The sequence below is a fragment of the Phyllostomus discolor genome, chromosome X (assembly GCF_004126475.2).
Source record: "Phyllostomus discolor isolate MPI-MPIP mPhyDis1 chromosome X, mPhyDis1.pri.v3, whole genome shotgun sequence".
Lineage (NCBI taxonomy): Eukaryota > Metazoa > Chordata > Mammalia > Chiroptera > Phyllostomidae > Phyllostomus > Phyllostomus discolor.
The window spans coordinates 1,446,328-1,461,898 of record NC_050198.1 but is presented as its reverse complement, the minus strand read 5'-3'; the positions used below and the strand labels follow the sequence as shown (position 1 = coordinate 1,461,898).

Here is a 15,571-nt window from a genome sequence, read left to right as displayed (position 1 = left end):
GTCAAACTCTGGGTGTAGCAAGATAATAATTATAATAACTGATATTGAATGCTTGCATTGACTAGTTGTTCCACCAAATGCTTTAAATGGCAGTGGACCATTAAAGTTTCACAATAACCCAAGGAAGTCCAAAGCCAGTCCATCTCAGAGAACTCCACCCAGAAAAGTAAATACATATGGCTTGTTCTGAAAGTCCCCAGTCTAGAGCAGTGATTTTTGACCAGTGTGCTGTGGCATCCTGGTGTGCAGTGAGAATTTTTAACATATGCAATACCTGACTATTTAGTCAGGGACACTGACATCTTTTCCCTTAGGTCATCAAATAAAAAAATGACAACAGTCAACATGACAATAGCCACCCATTGTGTATGCCCTGTCTTGAACCATAAATATATAGGTCTTATACTAGAGTTACATTCTATTGGTCACATCACCTAATAAGGTTGGGTTTGGTTGGTTAATTCTTATTATACAAATATACATACCAGATTTTTTAAAGAGTCACTTTGGAGCAAAAATAGCAGGTAATTATTATTATTAAGTATTATTATTGTTATTATTATTTTGTAAATCAATTGAATTAACATTTTTTGTCAGATCAGCAAAAATACAGTATAGTTTTTGGTGTGCCACAGAATTTTAGTAATTAGTTTATGTGTGCCATGAGATGAGAAAGGTTGAAAATTACTGGTCTAGAGAGATATATAATAATCATAATAGTAGCTAACAATTATTGAGCATTTACCTGGGTCAAACACTCTTAGAATTACTTGTGTGAATTTATTTAGTTCTTATGTATCAACTGTAGGAGTTATTATTAGCCCTATTTTCTGGACAAGGAAACTCAGGCACAGAGAATTAAGTAATTTGTTTAAGGTTACACAACTGGTAAGGGATTGGGCCAGGATTTGAATCCATTCAGATAACCTGGTTTTAGATCTTTTGCTTATAACCATCATTCTATATAGGCTAGATTTAGTGCCTTATCTGAGCTAAAACAGAGGTTTGTAGAAGGGGCTCTAAGAATGGATAAGAGGGAAAGCCAAACTTTGCCTGGGGAAAATGACTTTTGAGGTCAGTCTTAGAAAAAAGAGTATGTTGGGGAGCAAGGACGGAGGAAGGCAAGAAGAAACAGAATGAGCAAAGGCATGGAAGAATTAATAAGCAAGGCATAGTCCAGAAACTAAAAGTTGTCTGATGTGATTGGAAGATGGGTCATGAATTCTGGAATTGTTTCATATATGAGTGAATCTCATGCCCAACCAGCTATTAAGATCCAAAGAATAGGACAAACCATCAATATGTAATAACTTGTAAGCTTTTTATTTTGAAATTAGTTTAGATTTACAGAAGAGTGGCATAGATAGTATATATAGAGCGTTCCCATACCCTTCATCCAGCTTCCCCTAATGTTAACATCTTATGTAACCATGGTATATTATGAAAACTAAAAAATAAACCTTGGTAACAGGTTTGTTGCCAAGGTAATCTCGATGAGATCGTTCAATGCAGGACTTCTAACTGAAATACGGGATTTACTTGGAGTCACTGGTTTTCTCACTTATGCCCTTTTTCAATCCCATAATCCCACTCAGGACCCCACATTGTATTTAGTTAGCATGGCTTCTTAGGCTCCTTCAACCAGTCTTACTTTGTCTTTTCTGACTTTTCTTGTTTGTAGAATATTCCTCAGTTTTGGTTTGTCTGATGTTTTCTCCTCATTAAAATGGGGTAATGGGAAGAATGCATGTGATATCATTTGAATGCCAAGTGTCACTGTAATCTACATTAGTAAAATAGGCTATGTTTGTTAATGGTGATACTTTTCTTACAGTCAGCCCCATTCCCCTGTCCTGTCTGCATTGTAGCATGTCTACATGCTTGTTGGGCAGATGCCACATTGAGGTTACACATTGTGGCTAAGGGAGTTAAGAAAGCCACCTTGTAATGGTGACCTCACTAGCAACCAGTTGACTTGATTGGCCTTTCAGTCATATACTCTCTCTGTAATTTGGATTTGTCCACCCTTCCTCTCTTTCACATGGATGAAAGATGGTGAAGGAATTAACCAAAGAACATTTATGCAAGACCATGGACACAGACAATGATATAGGGATTGACTGAGGGAGGGGAGAGTATGGGGCTGGGTGGAGGTGGGAAAAAAAGAAAAAGAGGGAACAACTGTAATGGCATAAACAATAAAAAATAAAATAGAAAGAAAGAAAGAAAGAAAGAAAGAAAGAAAGAAAGAAAGAAAGAAAGAAAGAAAAGAAAAGAAAAGAAAACCCTCTCATAGGGTCCTGCTTTGTCTGCCCTTATTGCCACCCTCAGCCATCAACAAGTATTTCTTGGGGTGCCACATTTGTTGGTATGTGAGGCTGGGAGAAACTGAAGATCAAGATGCTCTTTGCCATTCCCCTATCAGAGAGGTAAGGAAGAGCTGGGCTTTGAGTAAATATTCATTTACATCAGCAGCATTCCTTTGTACTCATTCGATGCTTACTTCTCTCTTGTTAACAGTGCTAGAATAAACACATAATTCTACCAAAATATTAGCAGTGTGTGCTGTTTTCTTTCACTTGCCAAGATTGTTTTATAATAAATACCATTGGAAAAAATACAATTGGCTAGCATCCTCAGCCATTGCATTATATTAGAGGACAAAGTATGGATTTAGGAGGTGCTTTGCAAAGAGAAGCTAAATATGCTTGGTTTTTACTGAATTCTTTGAATATACTGATCTTGATTTTGAGCTTGATTTTAACTTAAAATATTTTTCTTGGTTGACAAAAATGATGTCATTATTTCCTGTGATACTCACTAATTAAATATCTTTTAGAAGGTAAATCTAACATAAGGTTTCTTTTTAAACTGGTGGTATAGGTGTTTGTAATGTGCTTTCATGGTGGAAATGTATAGATTATATTGGATATTCATGTTTGTCAAAAATAATTTTAGTCAAATTGAAGCAATGGGTTTTCTCAACAATTTTGTTTACTTGGCTAATACTGTGTCTTAGTTTCAACTGTCACTTCAGGCTAGCTCAGGCTTGTACTCATGGTGGATGCAGAGCTGTAGGAGAGGTAGAAGATGCTCCAAAGCCCCTGAAAACTGTTCATGATCATTTCTGCTTTTTTCTGTTGGTCAATTCACAGGCCAGGCCAGATTCAAAAGATCAATAGACTCTACCTATTAATGGAAAGTTCTGTCACATTGCAAATGGCCAATTCCCGATCAGTCTACAGGTGTGTGTACATTCAAAGGGCCAAATGTAATTTCAACTCCTTAACCGTTAAGGAGTTGTTACATTTATACAGTCCTAAAATTGTTTCAGCCCTTTGAGGGCAACCGTGAGGCTGATATGGCCCCCGGTGAAAATGAGCTTGACATCCCTGGCATAGGTGCTTGGAATCTTGAGGTATTTTGAACTGATTGTATAAATTCTGCTGCTTCTTTTGAAAATGCACTGCATATAAAAATGAAAACATATATTTAATGTTGAATATATGGTATATTGCTTGGTATTACTATGCATACATGGTGAATTGGAAGAGATGAAATGGTTCTGTGCTTGTGAACTGAAAATGAATAAAGCAAAGGGTAAAGTTTTAAACTATTCATTGGTCTGTCAAGCAATGTAGAAAAAGTCTGGATATTTGTTATTTTTTTAAATGGCATTTTTCTATAGGGAGAAAAGTATAGTGAGAAAAAAAGATGAGAAAGCAAGTGATGTCAAGCTTTTGCCGGAATGATATGATTGATAATTACCTGCAGCTGAGCAGAAACCACATGGGCATGCTTAGAATTTGCTTAAGCAGTTTCTAGGCTTTTCTCCCTGCAGGCTGTTAACATTCTTTTGCCTAAGAGCACTTGAACAGGAGAATATTATATTGCCTTTTTAAAATTATGAAGTCTATTCAGGCATGCAGAATGAATGTTTTGCGGAGGTGCTGCAAATACGGGTTGTAGAAATATTTGTAATGTACATATCAGTTTATTCACATAATTTACATGCATGCTTCCTACATTTTTATTTTTGTATGAAGTGTTTCAATGTCTGTATGACTGAATTTATTGTATCATCTGTTACTTTATCAAGATGTGACATGTGGTATAACCTTTTTAAGGCAGAAAGTGACTATTCAGCATATCACAACTAAAAGGTTCTTCTCCTTGGAGCTACTTGCCACACTGGTTTGCATGCCAAATCCCAGGCTGCTGTTGCTGAAGAACAAAATAAATGGCTTTGGAAGAAGTTTTCTCCCATTTGGGCAATCTTCTTGAAACCACATAGGCCCCCTTCTTTCATTTGAGGGAATAGATTTTACTGTCCCGTCTCTCTTTGTGTATAGTTTTGGTAAGTCCTCGTCACTGTTAATTAAGGGGGCTGCTGATTTGAAAGATGTGGTGGATATCAAAGTGAGGCAGAATCTGATTTTTATGCTGTGACCCCGTGTGAAATCAGATGATTAGGTGACTGCTTGTACCAAGAACAAGTCTTCTCCCTGTACTTTCTCCTCGTTACCAACCAGGAAAACAATGGATCCATCAGTCCATCTAATAGCAAGTGACTTGTCAAGCAACCATGACTTTGTCACTGTCCAAAATCTTGTGATGTAAAGCTGCCCAAGTTTCATACAGATTACTATTCTGGTTGGATAGTGCACAGGAAAAAAAATAGAGAACAACACAGAAGTATTATTAGGGTAAAACTCTACTAGGATGCCTGATAATTCCATCTAAGTAGAGAAGGGAGGATTTGGGATGCTTGGGAATGATCAAAGAAGATCTCATAGAAGGGGTGATGCTGAGCTGCCTTTGGAAGTAGATAGAGTGAGAATGTATGAAGAGGAGACTCTTCCAAGCATTCGAGGTTTGGGAAGAAAGATGAGCAGTAGCTCTGAGAAAGGAGCAGCCTAAATAACAGTTCCAAAGAAGAAGCAATCACTGTGCACATGAGAGTACAACTGGGGTCCGAGTAATAGGGTAAAACAGCAAACCAGAAAGCATTTTCAAGCATTTGAGTAAACCTCTTCTTTTCTTGCAATGTCCTTTTCTTCCCTCATTGCATACTTTACAACAGAAGGTCATTTAAGGTGAGGGCAGCACTGTTCTTCGCTAGATGTCCATTCATGGATTCAGCTTTTAAAACACCATGACTTTCGGAGGCAAACAAAAGCAGAGTTAGGATCAACGCCCAATTCTAGTGTAGGAGAATTTTCCTTCTTCAATTCAATGAAAAGATTAGTATTTGAAGCCAAACGTGGACACAAGCCTAGAAGGCAATGCAGATGCCAAGTTTATGTTTTCTTGAGTAATGGATGTGGCATCAACAACTCTAGCCTGATGAGGGAGCATGAATTAGAGAGTGGAATATCTCTTCCCCAGGGCATTGCTCTTATACCTCCTTTCCATTTAAAACAAATGTAGAACTATAGAATCAGAAGCATATCAGAAACATTACTGTAAGAGAAGAACCCAGTAAGACAGTGGAGATTGGATTCATTCCTTTGGTAACATCAGCAGCCATCCAAATGTACTTTTTTTCTGTCATAAAATCATAGCTTTAGGATGACTTTCTTACTTACTAAAGTCACTTAAAATGTTAATAAAAATAGGTGGAAACTTAAAAAACAAGGCTTTAAGATGTTAAGTAGGATTCCCATCTACTGTAAAAACTCAATGGTTAACGCCATGGGCATAGGGTTTGGGAGCTGATTGTGAAGCAGGTTGGTGATGTCTCTCAACATTTCTCCTCTTTGTTTCTCTCTGTCTCCTACACACACACTCTAAATTACATGACAAAAATAAAATTCAGAATTGTACAGTTGTCTAATCTAGAAGGAATTATTTTTTTAATATTTTATTTATTTTTAGAGAGGGGAGGGGGAGAGGGAGAGAGAGAGAGAGAGAGAGAGAGAGAGAGAGAGAGAGAGAGAAAGAAACATCAATGTGTGGTTGCTGGGGGTCATGGCCTGCAACCTGGGCATGTGCCCTGACTGGGAATTGAACCTGCGATGCTTTGGTTCGCAGCCTGCGCTCAATCCACTGAGCTATGCCAGCCAGGGTAGAAGGAATTATTTAAAAATAATTTATACTCTTTATAATCTGTCCCAGTGTCCCCTGCTTTTTGTCTGTGTCCTTCTACTGTTGCCTTGTCATTCTTTCGCTCTATCACATTTCTTAGACTCTGGGTTACAATTCCCAATTGTTGGCATTCAGAAATCCTTCCAGATGAGACTGTTAATTCATGCTTCCTGAAACCTCTAGTTTTCAGATTAGCTAAATTGCAAACTTTCCCATTTACAAATATGGCAATGTTCTGCAGCCTAACATTTGTCTAAAGATCGTGTATATTATCCATTTGGTCATATTCATTCTAGTATACAAAATTAGTACCTTAACCTCTCTTTTTTGCCATCTAATAAATTTCAGAATTAAAAAAATTAAGTCTTGTATTACTAGTCTGGGGCTACATACAATTTTTCTTTCATCTGCTGGAAATTAATATTTTCTTCTTTTGGATAGGGGATTAACACTTGAATTTAATGTGGATGGAGTAGTATTTGGGCCTGTTTTCTCTGAAAGCAGAACAGTGAAGAGCTGTATACCCAGCTGCTCCTTGTTCTCTAGATGGATACCAGGAACAATCATTGTTGCAACTGAAAACAAGTGGATATTTTAATGGAGAACACAACAATAATCACTACAATATCTGAACAGTTCAGGCAAATTAGTTGTTTGGTCTGGTAGATAATTCATCTAAATGACTGAAATTTGGTTATTTGCACACTGAGCCTGAATATTTTTTCAAGCTTCAGTTTTTATTGTATGCCACCTTGCAAACAACTTTTAAAGATTTAGGTTTTGGGCACATTACCTCTGACCACTGAATTTGCATCACTTCTCTCTACCTTTTTCACTGTTACACCTGCTCTTTTTTGACTTTACCATTTTCTTTAGTGCAACGGTAAACATTATCCACTATTTATTTTGCATTGAAGTAGATGCTACTAGATACCAAAATGCTTAAGAACAGCCTCTTCCCACTTTTGTTTCTTCTAGTGTCACTTATTTGTATTTTGCTGTCAAATGGTGCCCCACCACCATATGGCAAACTGATTCTGTTAGCTCTCTCTATCTGCCAAATCCTATACCTGAGGGTTTGCTTCCTTATGGGAATTAAATATAGGATTTTTCCTGATTTCGCTGAAAACTGTCAGTCTTTTAGTTCTGGCCATATTGTTTTGACAGGAAAGCAACCTATTTGTATTACTGAACTTTCCCATTTTTCTTTCTTTGTCAGGATAAATTCATCACTACTTATTACCTAAACATTTATGAAACTGATCAAAAACTAATTTCAGAGAGTCCCAAAAGATTCATTTTAATTTAAGTCACCAAGCCACTGGTAATTAGGAACATTTTGAAATGCCAATAAAGACGTTATCAAAATTTGTGTTTGTTACAGCTAATGCTTCATAGGAAAGGGTATGAACAATTACAGAAGAAATTGATTATATTTGGGAAGAACCTGGGGAACAGAAACGTATTGAAATTCAGTGAAGTGACTTTTTGAGCTTTTCACACACAGACAACTTGAGTTAAAAACTCTACTTACCATATCATGGACATGGGCAACAGTGTGGGGACTGACTATGGAAGCAGGGCATGGGCTGGGTGGAGCAGTGGGGAGGGGGGGAAAGCAACCTCTGTAATAGTACAAAGAATAAAAAAAGTTAATTTTGTCTTTGTTTTGCGTTAGAGTGGTAGGCTTTTCTCTTGAATAGGAGTTCAAATAATTGGGCTAGTGATTTTTGCTTCCATACCTATTAGAGGAATAATTCAGATGGAATGAAAGTGAAAGGAAAATTTAGATTACAATATTTTATATATAATCTAGGAACTGTTAAAATTAGTTGATGTGGTCTCAGCAGTCTTGGGCAATGGCAGGATATTATCACTCTTGCCTTTTTGCCAGATTTTAATGGAATTGGCTGCACTAAGCATCAATTGACCATTTTAACATTTATGTTTCAGGTCTGCTGCCAGCACAGTCAGACCATGATGTGCTGAGTAATGAGTGCTATGCAACAAGGATTTTTAAAGATAGCTCTTCTTCAAAAAAAATCTCTATCTTGCTGTTACTTGCATATTGGTTAATAGATTATTTTTCCCTTTCTGGTCAAGCTTTTAAATTTAAAACTAACAAGTTTATAAATAAGGCACTACCTTGAAGCAACATTTTTATTAGAAGGTAGTTCAACTTTGATATTATAGAGTCTTTCTCGAAGTGAAATTATGCACACTTTTTAAAAAGATTTCACTTATTTATTTTTAGAGAGGAAGGGAGGGAGAAAGAGGGAGAGAAACATCAATGTGTGGTTGCCTCTCACACACCCCCAGTTGGGGACCTGGCCCACAACCCAGGCATGTGCCCTGACTGGGAATTGAACCAGCGACTCTTTGCTTTGCAGTCTGGCGCTCCATCCACGGAGCCATGCCAGCCAGGGCTATGCACATAATTTTATCAAACTGATTGTGGCTTAAAAATTTCTGTAGCATACAGAATGGGGCAAAAGTAGGTTTATAGTTGTATATGAAACATACTTTGTTGTTGTATTATTATTTATTATTGTATTACTTTCCATATAAACAACTGTAGACCTACTTTTCCTCCACCCTGTATTTGCTTGTGCAAAGTTACTGTGAAATTTGGCCTGACCTAAATTTATATTTTATATTCCATGACTACCAGAGAGTGAACTCTCTGTAGCAAGTTGTCATTTTCTTGTGATGGCAACAATGCTGAATGATTTAGCACTTCCAGTTTGACATTGTTCTGAGAAATCATGGTGCCCAACTGAGGTGTGATGATATGATGACCATGGAGATGGCCGCCTCTTCCCAAAATCTTGAATGATTTCAAGCAAGCAAGTCATTTAAATATGTGAGCCTTAGACTCTAATTCTTAGAAGAAGGCTGGGGAAGAAACCTCATCTCAATTGTTGCCCTGGAGGATCCTAGAAAACCTATACAATCCTCTTCCCCAACCCAGGAAATAAAGACCTCAGTCCAACACCCCTCAATGAACTGAATCCACATTCTTCCCCAGTTGAGCCTCAAGATGAGGCTCCAGCCTCAGGGGACACCTTGATTACAGCTTTGTGAAGCCCTGAGCAGAGGAACCAGCTAAGTTGTGCCTGGATTCCTGACCCACAAAATCTATGACATAATAAATGTGTGTTGTTTAAGCCTCTCAGTTTTGAGGTAATTTATTGTATAGCAATAGATGACTAATACAATTAGAAAAAGGTCTCATTTATAGTTTTATAACATTTTATATAATACTCATTAAAATTATTAAAAATGTGATTTTTAATGGCTGCCAAGAAAAATATAGTAAAGATATGCCATATTTCAACTATGCTGATATTGTTGGCTATTTAGATTTCTTTTTTTTTCAGATTTTATTTATTTATTTTTAGAGAGGGAAGGGAGGGAGAGAGAGAGAATAACATCAATGTGCGGGTGCTGGGGGCCGGGGCCTGCAACCCAGGCATGTGCCCTGACTGGGAATCGAACCTGCGACACTTTGGTTCGCAGCCCGCGCTCAATCCACTGAGCTACGCGAGCCAGGGGCAGATTTCTAATTACTGTGTACTATAAATAATCCTCATACATCTATTTTTCACTACACATTTTTTTAAAGATTTTATTTATTTATTTTTAGGGAGGGAAGGGAGGGGGGAGAGAGAGAGAGAGAGAGAGAGAGAGAGAGGGAGAGGGAGAGGGAGAGAAACATCAATGTGCAGTTGCTGGGGGTTATGGCCTGCGACCCAGGAATGTACCCTAGCTGGGAATCGAACCTGGGACACTTTGGTTCCCAGCCCGTGCTCAATCCACTTAGCTACGCCAGCTAGGGCTATTTTTCACTACACATTTTATTATTCCACTAAGAGTCATCGCTGAAAGAGGAATCAATAAGTCAAAGTATATGGATAATGTTAGGGATATAGGACTATTGGCAAATTAGTTTCCAGAAAGATTAGGCCATTTAACATGTCTCTGAGTATTTTAACTGGCCAACATTGAATAGTTTAAAAAACGTGCCAACTTGAGAAGCTTTATCTCTTTGTTATTTTAATTTTTATTTCTCTCATTATATCCTCACATGACTATTATTTGGTTGAAACTCAATAAACATTTAAATAAAAATAACCAGTCAAGTATTTAGCTTAAACCACTAGATCTACAAGTAAATATGTAAATGTGAATATGTTTATAAGTCAGTGTTTATCAGGTACTCCTTATATGCTTTACAAATATTAACTTTTTTGATTTTCAAGATGATGCCAAGTAAGCTGCCACTGTCATCCTTATTTTACTGAAAATAGGCTAAGAATAACTTGCTGAGGGCAGCACAGATAGAGAAACCATGTCTTAAACTACATGTAGCAATACAATCGTCTTACCTTGGGCTGTTACAACAAAATATCATCGAGTGGGTATCTTGCTGATGGCTGCTTTCTTGCTATGTCTTCTCACAGTAGAGCGAGAGCTCTGGTCTTTTTCTGTTCTTGTAAGGACAGTAATTCCTTTACGGAGGCCTCATTCTCATGACCTCATCTAATCCTAATTACCTCCCAAAGGCTCTACCTCCAAATAACATCACATTGGGATTACTGCTTTAATATATGAAATGTTTGGGGTAGACACAAACATTTAGTCCATAGCAATAGTATATCAACAGAATGAACAATATCCATTCATATACTGCTTCTGTGTATTTGTGACAATTGGAAAAGATTTAACTTTGACAGTTTATCAGAAGTCCCTGCTGAGTTTTAATGTACCAAATAGAAGTAGAGATTATATTTAAATTCTTACACTGTGTAGGTGCCTCGTTAGTGCAGTGGGTACTGTGTCAGTCTCATAAATTTACACTGTGATCATTTATGCAGAATCTGCAGGAAGTAGATTTAGGTCAACTAAAATGCAATTTCCTAAAGGAAAATAAACAATACAAATAATTCCAAGTCTCTAACTTAGAGGGTTAATGTTCAAATCAAATTGGAGCTTTTGCAATTGTAAGTTAAGCTATGGTTTGGGATTTTCAATCCTTTGCCTCCAAAGTCAGGATTTTTTAAAAAATTATTTAGTTTATTGGGGTGACATTCATCAATAAAATTATATAGGTTTCAAGTGTACAATTGTAGAACACATCATCTGTATATTATATGTTCACCACCCCAAATCAAGTCTCCTTTCATCACCATTTATCCCCTCTTTTCCCTCTATTACCTCCCCAACACTTCTTTCCCTCTGGTAATCACCACACTGTTATCTTTGTCTATGAGGTTTTTAGAAAAATTCCTTCCCCCGTTTCACCCAATCGCCCAGCCCTGCTCCCCTCTGACAGCTGTCAGTCTGTTCTCTGTATCTATGAGTCTGTTTCTATTTTGTTTGTTAGTTTATTTTATTAACTAGATTCCACATATAAGTGAAATAATATGGTATTTGTCTTTCTCTGACTGGCTTATTTTATTTGGTATAATAGTCTCCATCCATCAAAGGGAGGTTTTAATAAGCCGTGGAAAAAGTAACCCCAAAGGCTTTCTAACAGCAGGTAATAGTCATCATGTATTTTTATTTATGTATTATTTATGATATTGGGAAATGAAATATGCTTTTCTAATAGTCATCACTCTAAAACACACTTCAACAGTTAATCAGAAACCATAAGAAAATAGTTTTATTTTTCTTTTATTTCTTAACCCGATATTTTCAAATTGGTGTCTAGCAGCAAACACCTGCATGTCTTAAGTATTCCCAAACTTCACTAATAAAGCAGTTAATAATAGTGCTTCACTTCTAGGTAAAATATTAAATGTTAAACTCTTTTCACTACTTAAGGAATTTTTGCTACAGGAAGAATTATATAATCCAGCAACAGTAAAATATTACAAAATTAAAGAAAAATGCTTTAAATTTTTGTACTTTGTTGCAAAATTTTTCTTAGATTCTATAAAACATTAGCTCATTTTTATATTTTACAATTTTTTTGTGTGTTTTTAAAAGTCAACAAATAATCCAGGACTAGCAATATGTTTGCTAGATCTGGCATTTTCTCAGTACATAATGTTCAAAGTTCCTTTTAAAATGTATTTTATGTTTTGCAATTTTTTTCCTATAATATTTACATTTTTCAATGTTTAGATATTTTTTTCCAGTGAAACACGAGTTTCTGTGTTTCAATAGTCAACAGTCAATTTTAAAATTGGAACCATTGTGGCATTGTTAATGGCTTTCTGATAGCCCCTTGAGCCTGGCAGGCTTCTAGTACAGCTACAGCTTCATCAACTTTAGAACGGAGAGACTCTGGAGACTCCAGCATGTGAAGAAGTTCTGAATTATCCATCTCCAAGACCATGCCAGTAATTTTATTAGCAAGAGTAGGTTGCATGGCTTGAATTAGAGGAAATAGCCATTTGCCCAAAATTTGCTTTTGCTGTTGAGGAGGGGCAGATGCCAGCCTGGAAGCAATTAAAGATGTCTCGTTTTGTACACGAACAGCAGGCGGCTTAATGGTAGCTTGTGGCTGTGTATTAAGTTGTCGAGGATTGCAGACTCCTTCAGTATATTCATACCGTAGAATGGTGCGGACAGCAGTAGTAGCTGAAGTGGCAGCAGTTGCAGGAGGTGGACCTACTGTCGCTGTTGCTGTGTTAGCAACACACTGTGGCTCCGTTGAGATGACTTGTGGAAGCTGTGAAGAAGCTGGTCTCATGGTACTGAATGGTGGATTAGGAGTGGCTGGGCCAATAGCATTGGGCATATTTTGGAATGGATGAGGTCTGGCACCCTGATCGACACAGTGAAGACTTGGTGTTAGTTGAGTAGGTTGGCCAACAGGAGAGTATGCAGCCCAGTCTGCAGCCTGCGGGACAGCTGGCATCAAGGAACCTGGAGGTGCTGCCTGGTAGGGGTTGATTTCTGGGTTGGGCATAGCTGTCACAGCTGGCATTCTCTGCATGTAGTAGGTAGCGAGGTGAGCTTGGCGTTCTTCTCTGTACTGAGCAAAAGATACATACAATGGCTTGGTAGACAAAAATTTACCATTCATTTCTGCTACTGCTTTAGTGGCTTCTTCCCGGGAAGAGAAACATACAAAACCAAAACCTTTCGGTTGACCGTCCTTCATCATAACCTTTGCTCTAGTGACTGTACCAAATGAAGAGAACTCTTTAAAGAGACGTTCATCATCAATATCATCAGCAAGATTTTTCACATAAAGGTTAACACTGTGGTCTTGGTTGTGCCTATTTTGCTTAATCTCATCTAATTTCTGTTGAAGTTCTTTCTGCCTTTCCTTTTTTCTCTGAGCTCGAGAAACATAAATTGTTGTATTATCAAGCTCTTTCCCATCCATCTCTTCCACAGCTTTCTGTGCATCTTCATGGCATTGGAACCTTACAAATCCAAAACCTTTGGATTTCCCACTTTCATCAGTCATTACTTTGACACTTAAGATAGGTCCAAATTTGCCAAAGAGATCCTCAAGGCGCTCATCATTTACACTCTCCCCAAAATTTTTGATGTAAACGTTGGTGAACTCTTTGGCCCTATCTCTGCGCTCTACCTCTCGTTGGTTAGGAGACTTATATCGCCCCACATATATTTTGCGATTATGTATAAGCTTGCCATTCATGTTTTCAATAGCTTTTTGAGCTGCTTCCTGTGTCTCAAAATGTACAAATCCATGACCCTTGGAACCATTTTCATCACAAATCACCTTACACGAAAGGATGTTACCAAAATCAGAAAACATATCGTACAGTACTTTATGATCAATGGATTTGTCTAAATGATTAACGAATATGTTGCCCACACCACTCTTGCGAAGTGATGGGTCACGTTGACACCACATGATGCGAATTGGGTTGCCATTTATAATATCAAAATTCATTGTGTTCAGAGCACACTTCGCGTCCTCTGGTCGACAAAAGTTCACATACCCGTAGCCCAAGGAGTGGCCGGTGATGGCATCCCTGCAGACCCGGATGGAGAGGATGGGCCCGGCTGGGCTAAACTTGCTGTAGAGCACTGCCTCGGTCACCTCCGGGTGTAGGTCTCCTACGTACAGCGAGGTCGAGGGGTAGCTGGATGTGCAGGTGTCCATCTCGACAGGATTTGACAGGGCCATGGGGCTTGATCTTTCCGTTAGAGGAGGAGAGCAGAGCGAGAGATAGGGCTGAGGGCCAGAGCCAGAGCAGGAGGGCAATGAGGGCAAGCGCAGAGGGACAAAAATGTGTCATAGTCGAACGCTACTCAACGGTCACAGAGTCATAGAACCACTGGCCAGTGACCTCCAGCTGGGGAGTGAGGGTGGCGGAGTCCAGTCCCGTTTGCCAGAAGCCCTCGGTCTCTTGGTTCCTTCTTGCAGCTGCTATGGGGCCATGGGCGGATTGGTCCCTGTCTTGGCTGCTTCACTGGGTTACCTTATAAGAAGAAAGAAAAAAAGTCTCTGGTGGGGGAGATGAGGATTTTTAGAATAATTTTGGGGGGGCTTTTTAAAAAAGATTTTTAAAAAGAATAAATGTGTCAGGATAATTCCATCAAGACAATTCTATTACCACAAGAACCCCTTTTTGCCCTTACAAAATCAAACCCACTTCCTTCTCTACCCAATACCCACTCCCTTAACCCTGGAACCATTCATCTATTCTGCATTTCTGAAATGTCACTTCAAAAATGTTATATAAATGGAATCACACACTATGAAAACTTCTGGGATTGCTTCCTCCCCTCTATTTAATTCTCTGGAGATTCATATGAGTAAATGCATGTATCAATAGTGTGTTTCTTTCTATTGCTCAGTATTATTCCTTCATATGTGTGCACCAGAGTTTAACTATACACCTTGACTATGGTGGTGTATGCATGAACCTATACATATGATTTAATTGTATAAAACTAAATACACATACAGAGAAATAAGTACAAGTAAAACCAGGGATATCTGAATAAGATCAGTGAATTATATCAATATAAATATCCTGGTTGTAATACAGTATTATAGTTTTGTATGATGTTGGGAAGTACTGGATAAAAGGGTTGACTCTTCTCTATGTATTATTTCTTACAATTACATGTGAATCTGTATCTGTCTAAATAAGAATTTCAATTAAAAATAAAAATAATAATAAATGTGTGTTCTGGGCATAGAACCCACACTCTGCACTCTCAGTACTAACCACTCAGGAAAAGAGGCTAAATTGTAAACTTTTAAACCCTTTACATTGGATCATCAGGAGAACATAAATGTTGTATTTAAAACAAATGCTCCTGATTCATTAAAGGACTGCAGTCAATACTAAAATAACTGTTTACACCAAGAGTCAGTAAACTATGGCTTTGGAACAAATGCAGGCTTTCATGCATTACTATATAGCCTGCTAACTAAGAAGTGTTTTATATTTTTTAAATGGCTGTAAAAAATCAGAGGAAGAATATTTTTTCCTTTTTTTAATTGAATTTATTGGGGTGACGTTGGTTCACAAAACCATAC

The 15,571-nt window shown here is 37.8% G+C and overlaps 2 protein-coding genes across 3 annotated transcripts in view; one reads left to right on the top strand and one right to left on the bottom strand.

Moving 5' to 3' along the window:
* ARHGAP6 (Rho GTPase activating protein 6) overlaps positions 1 to 15,571 on the top strand; it is a 465,834-nt gene that overhangs the window by 18,162 nt on the left and 432,101 nt on the right. The gene's annotated exons all lie outside the window — the stretch shown is intronic.
* LOC114504819 (polyadenylate-binding protein 1-like) lies at positions 12,122 to 14,732 on the bottom strand. The gene is given in 2 exon segments (XM_036017107.1): positions 12,122 to 12,316; positions 12,319 to 14,732. Coding segments are annotated over 2 exon segments (1,950 nt in total). The 5' UTR covers positions 14,207 to 14,732; the 3' UTR covers positions 12,122 to 12,254.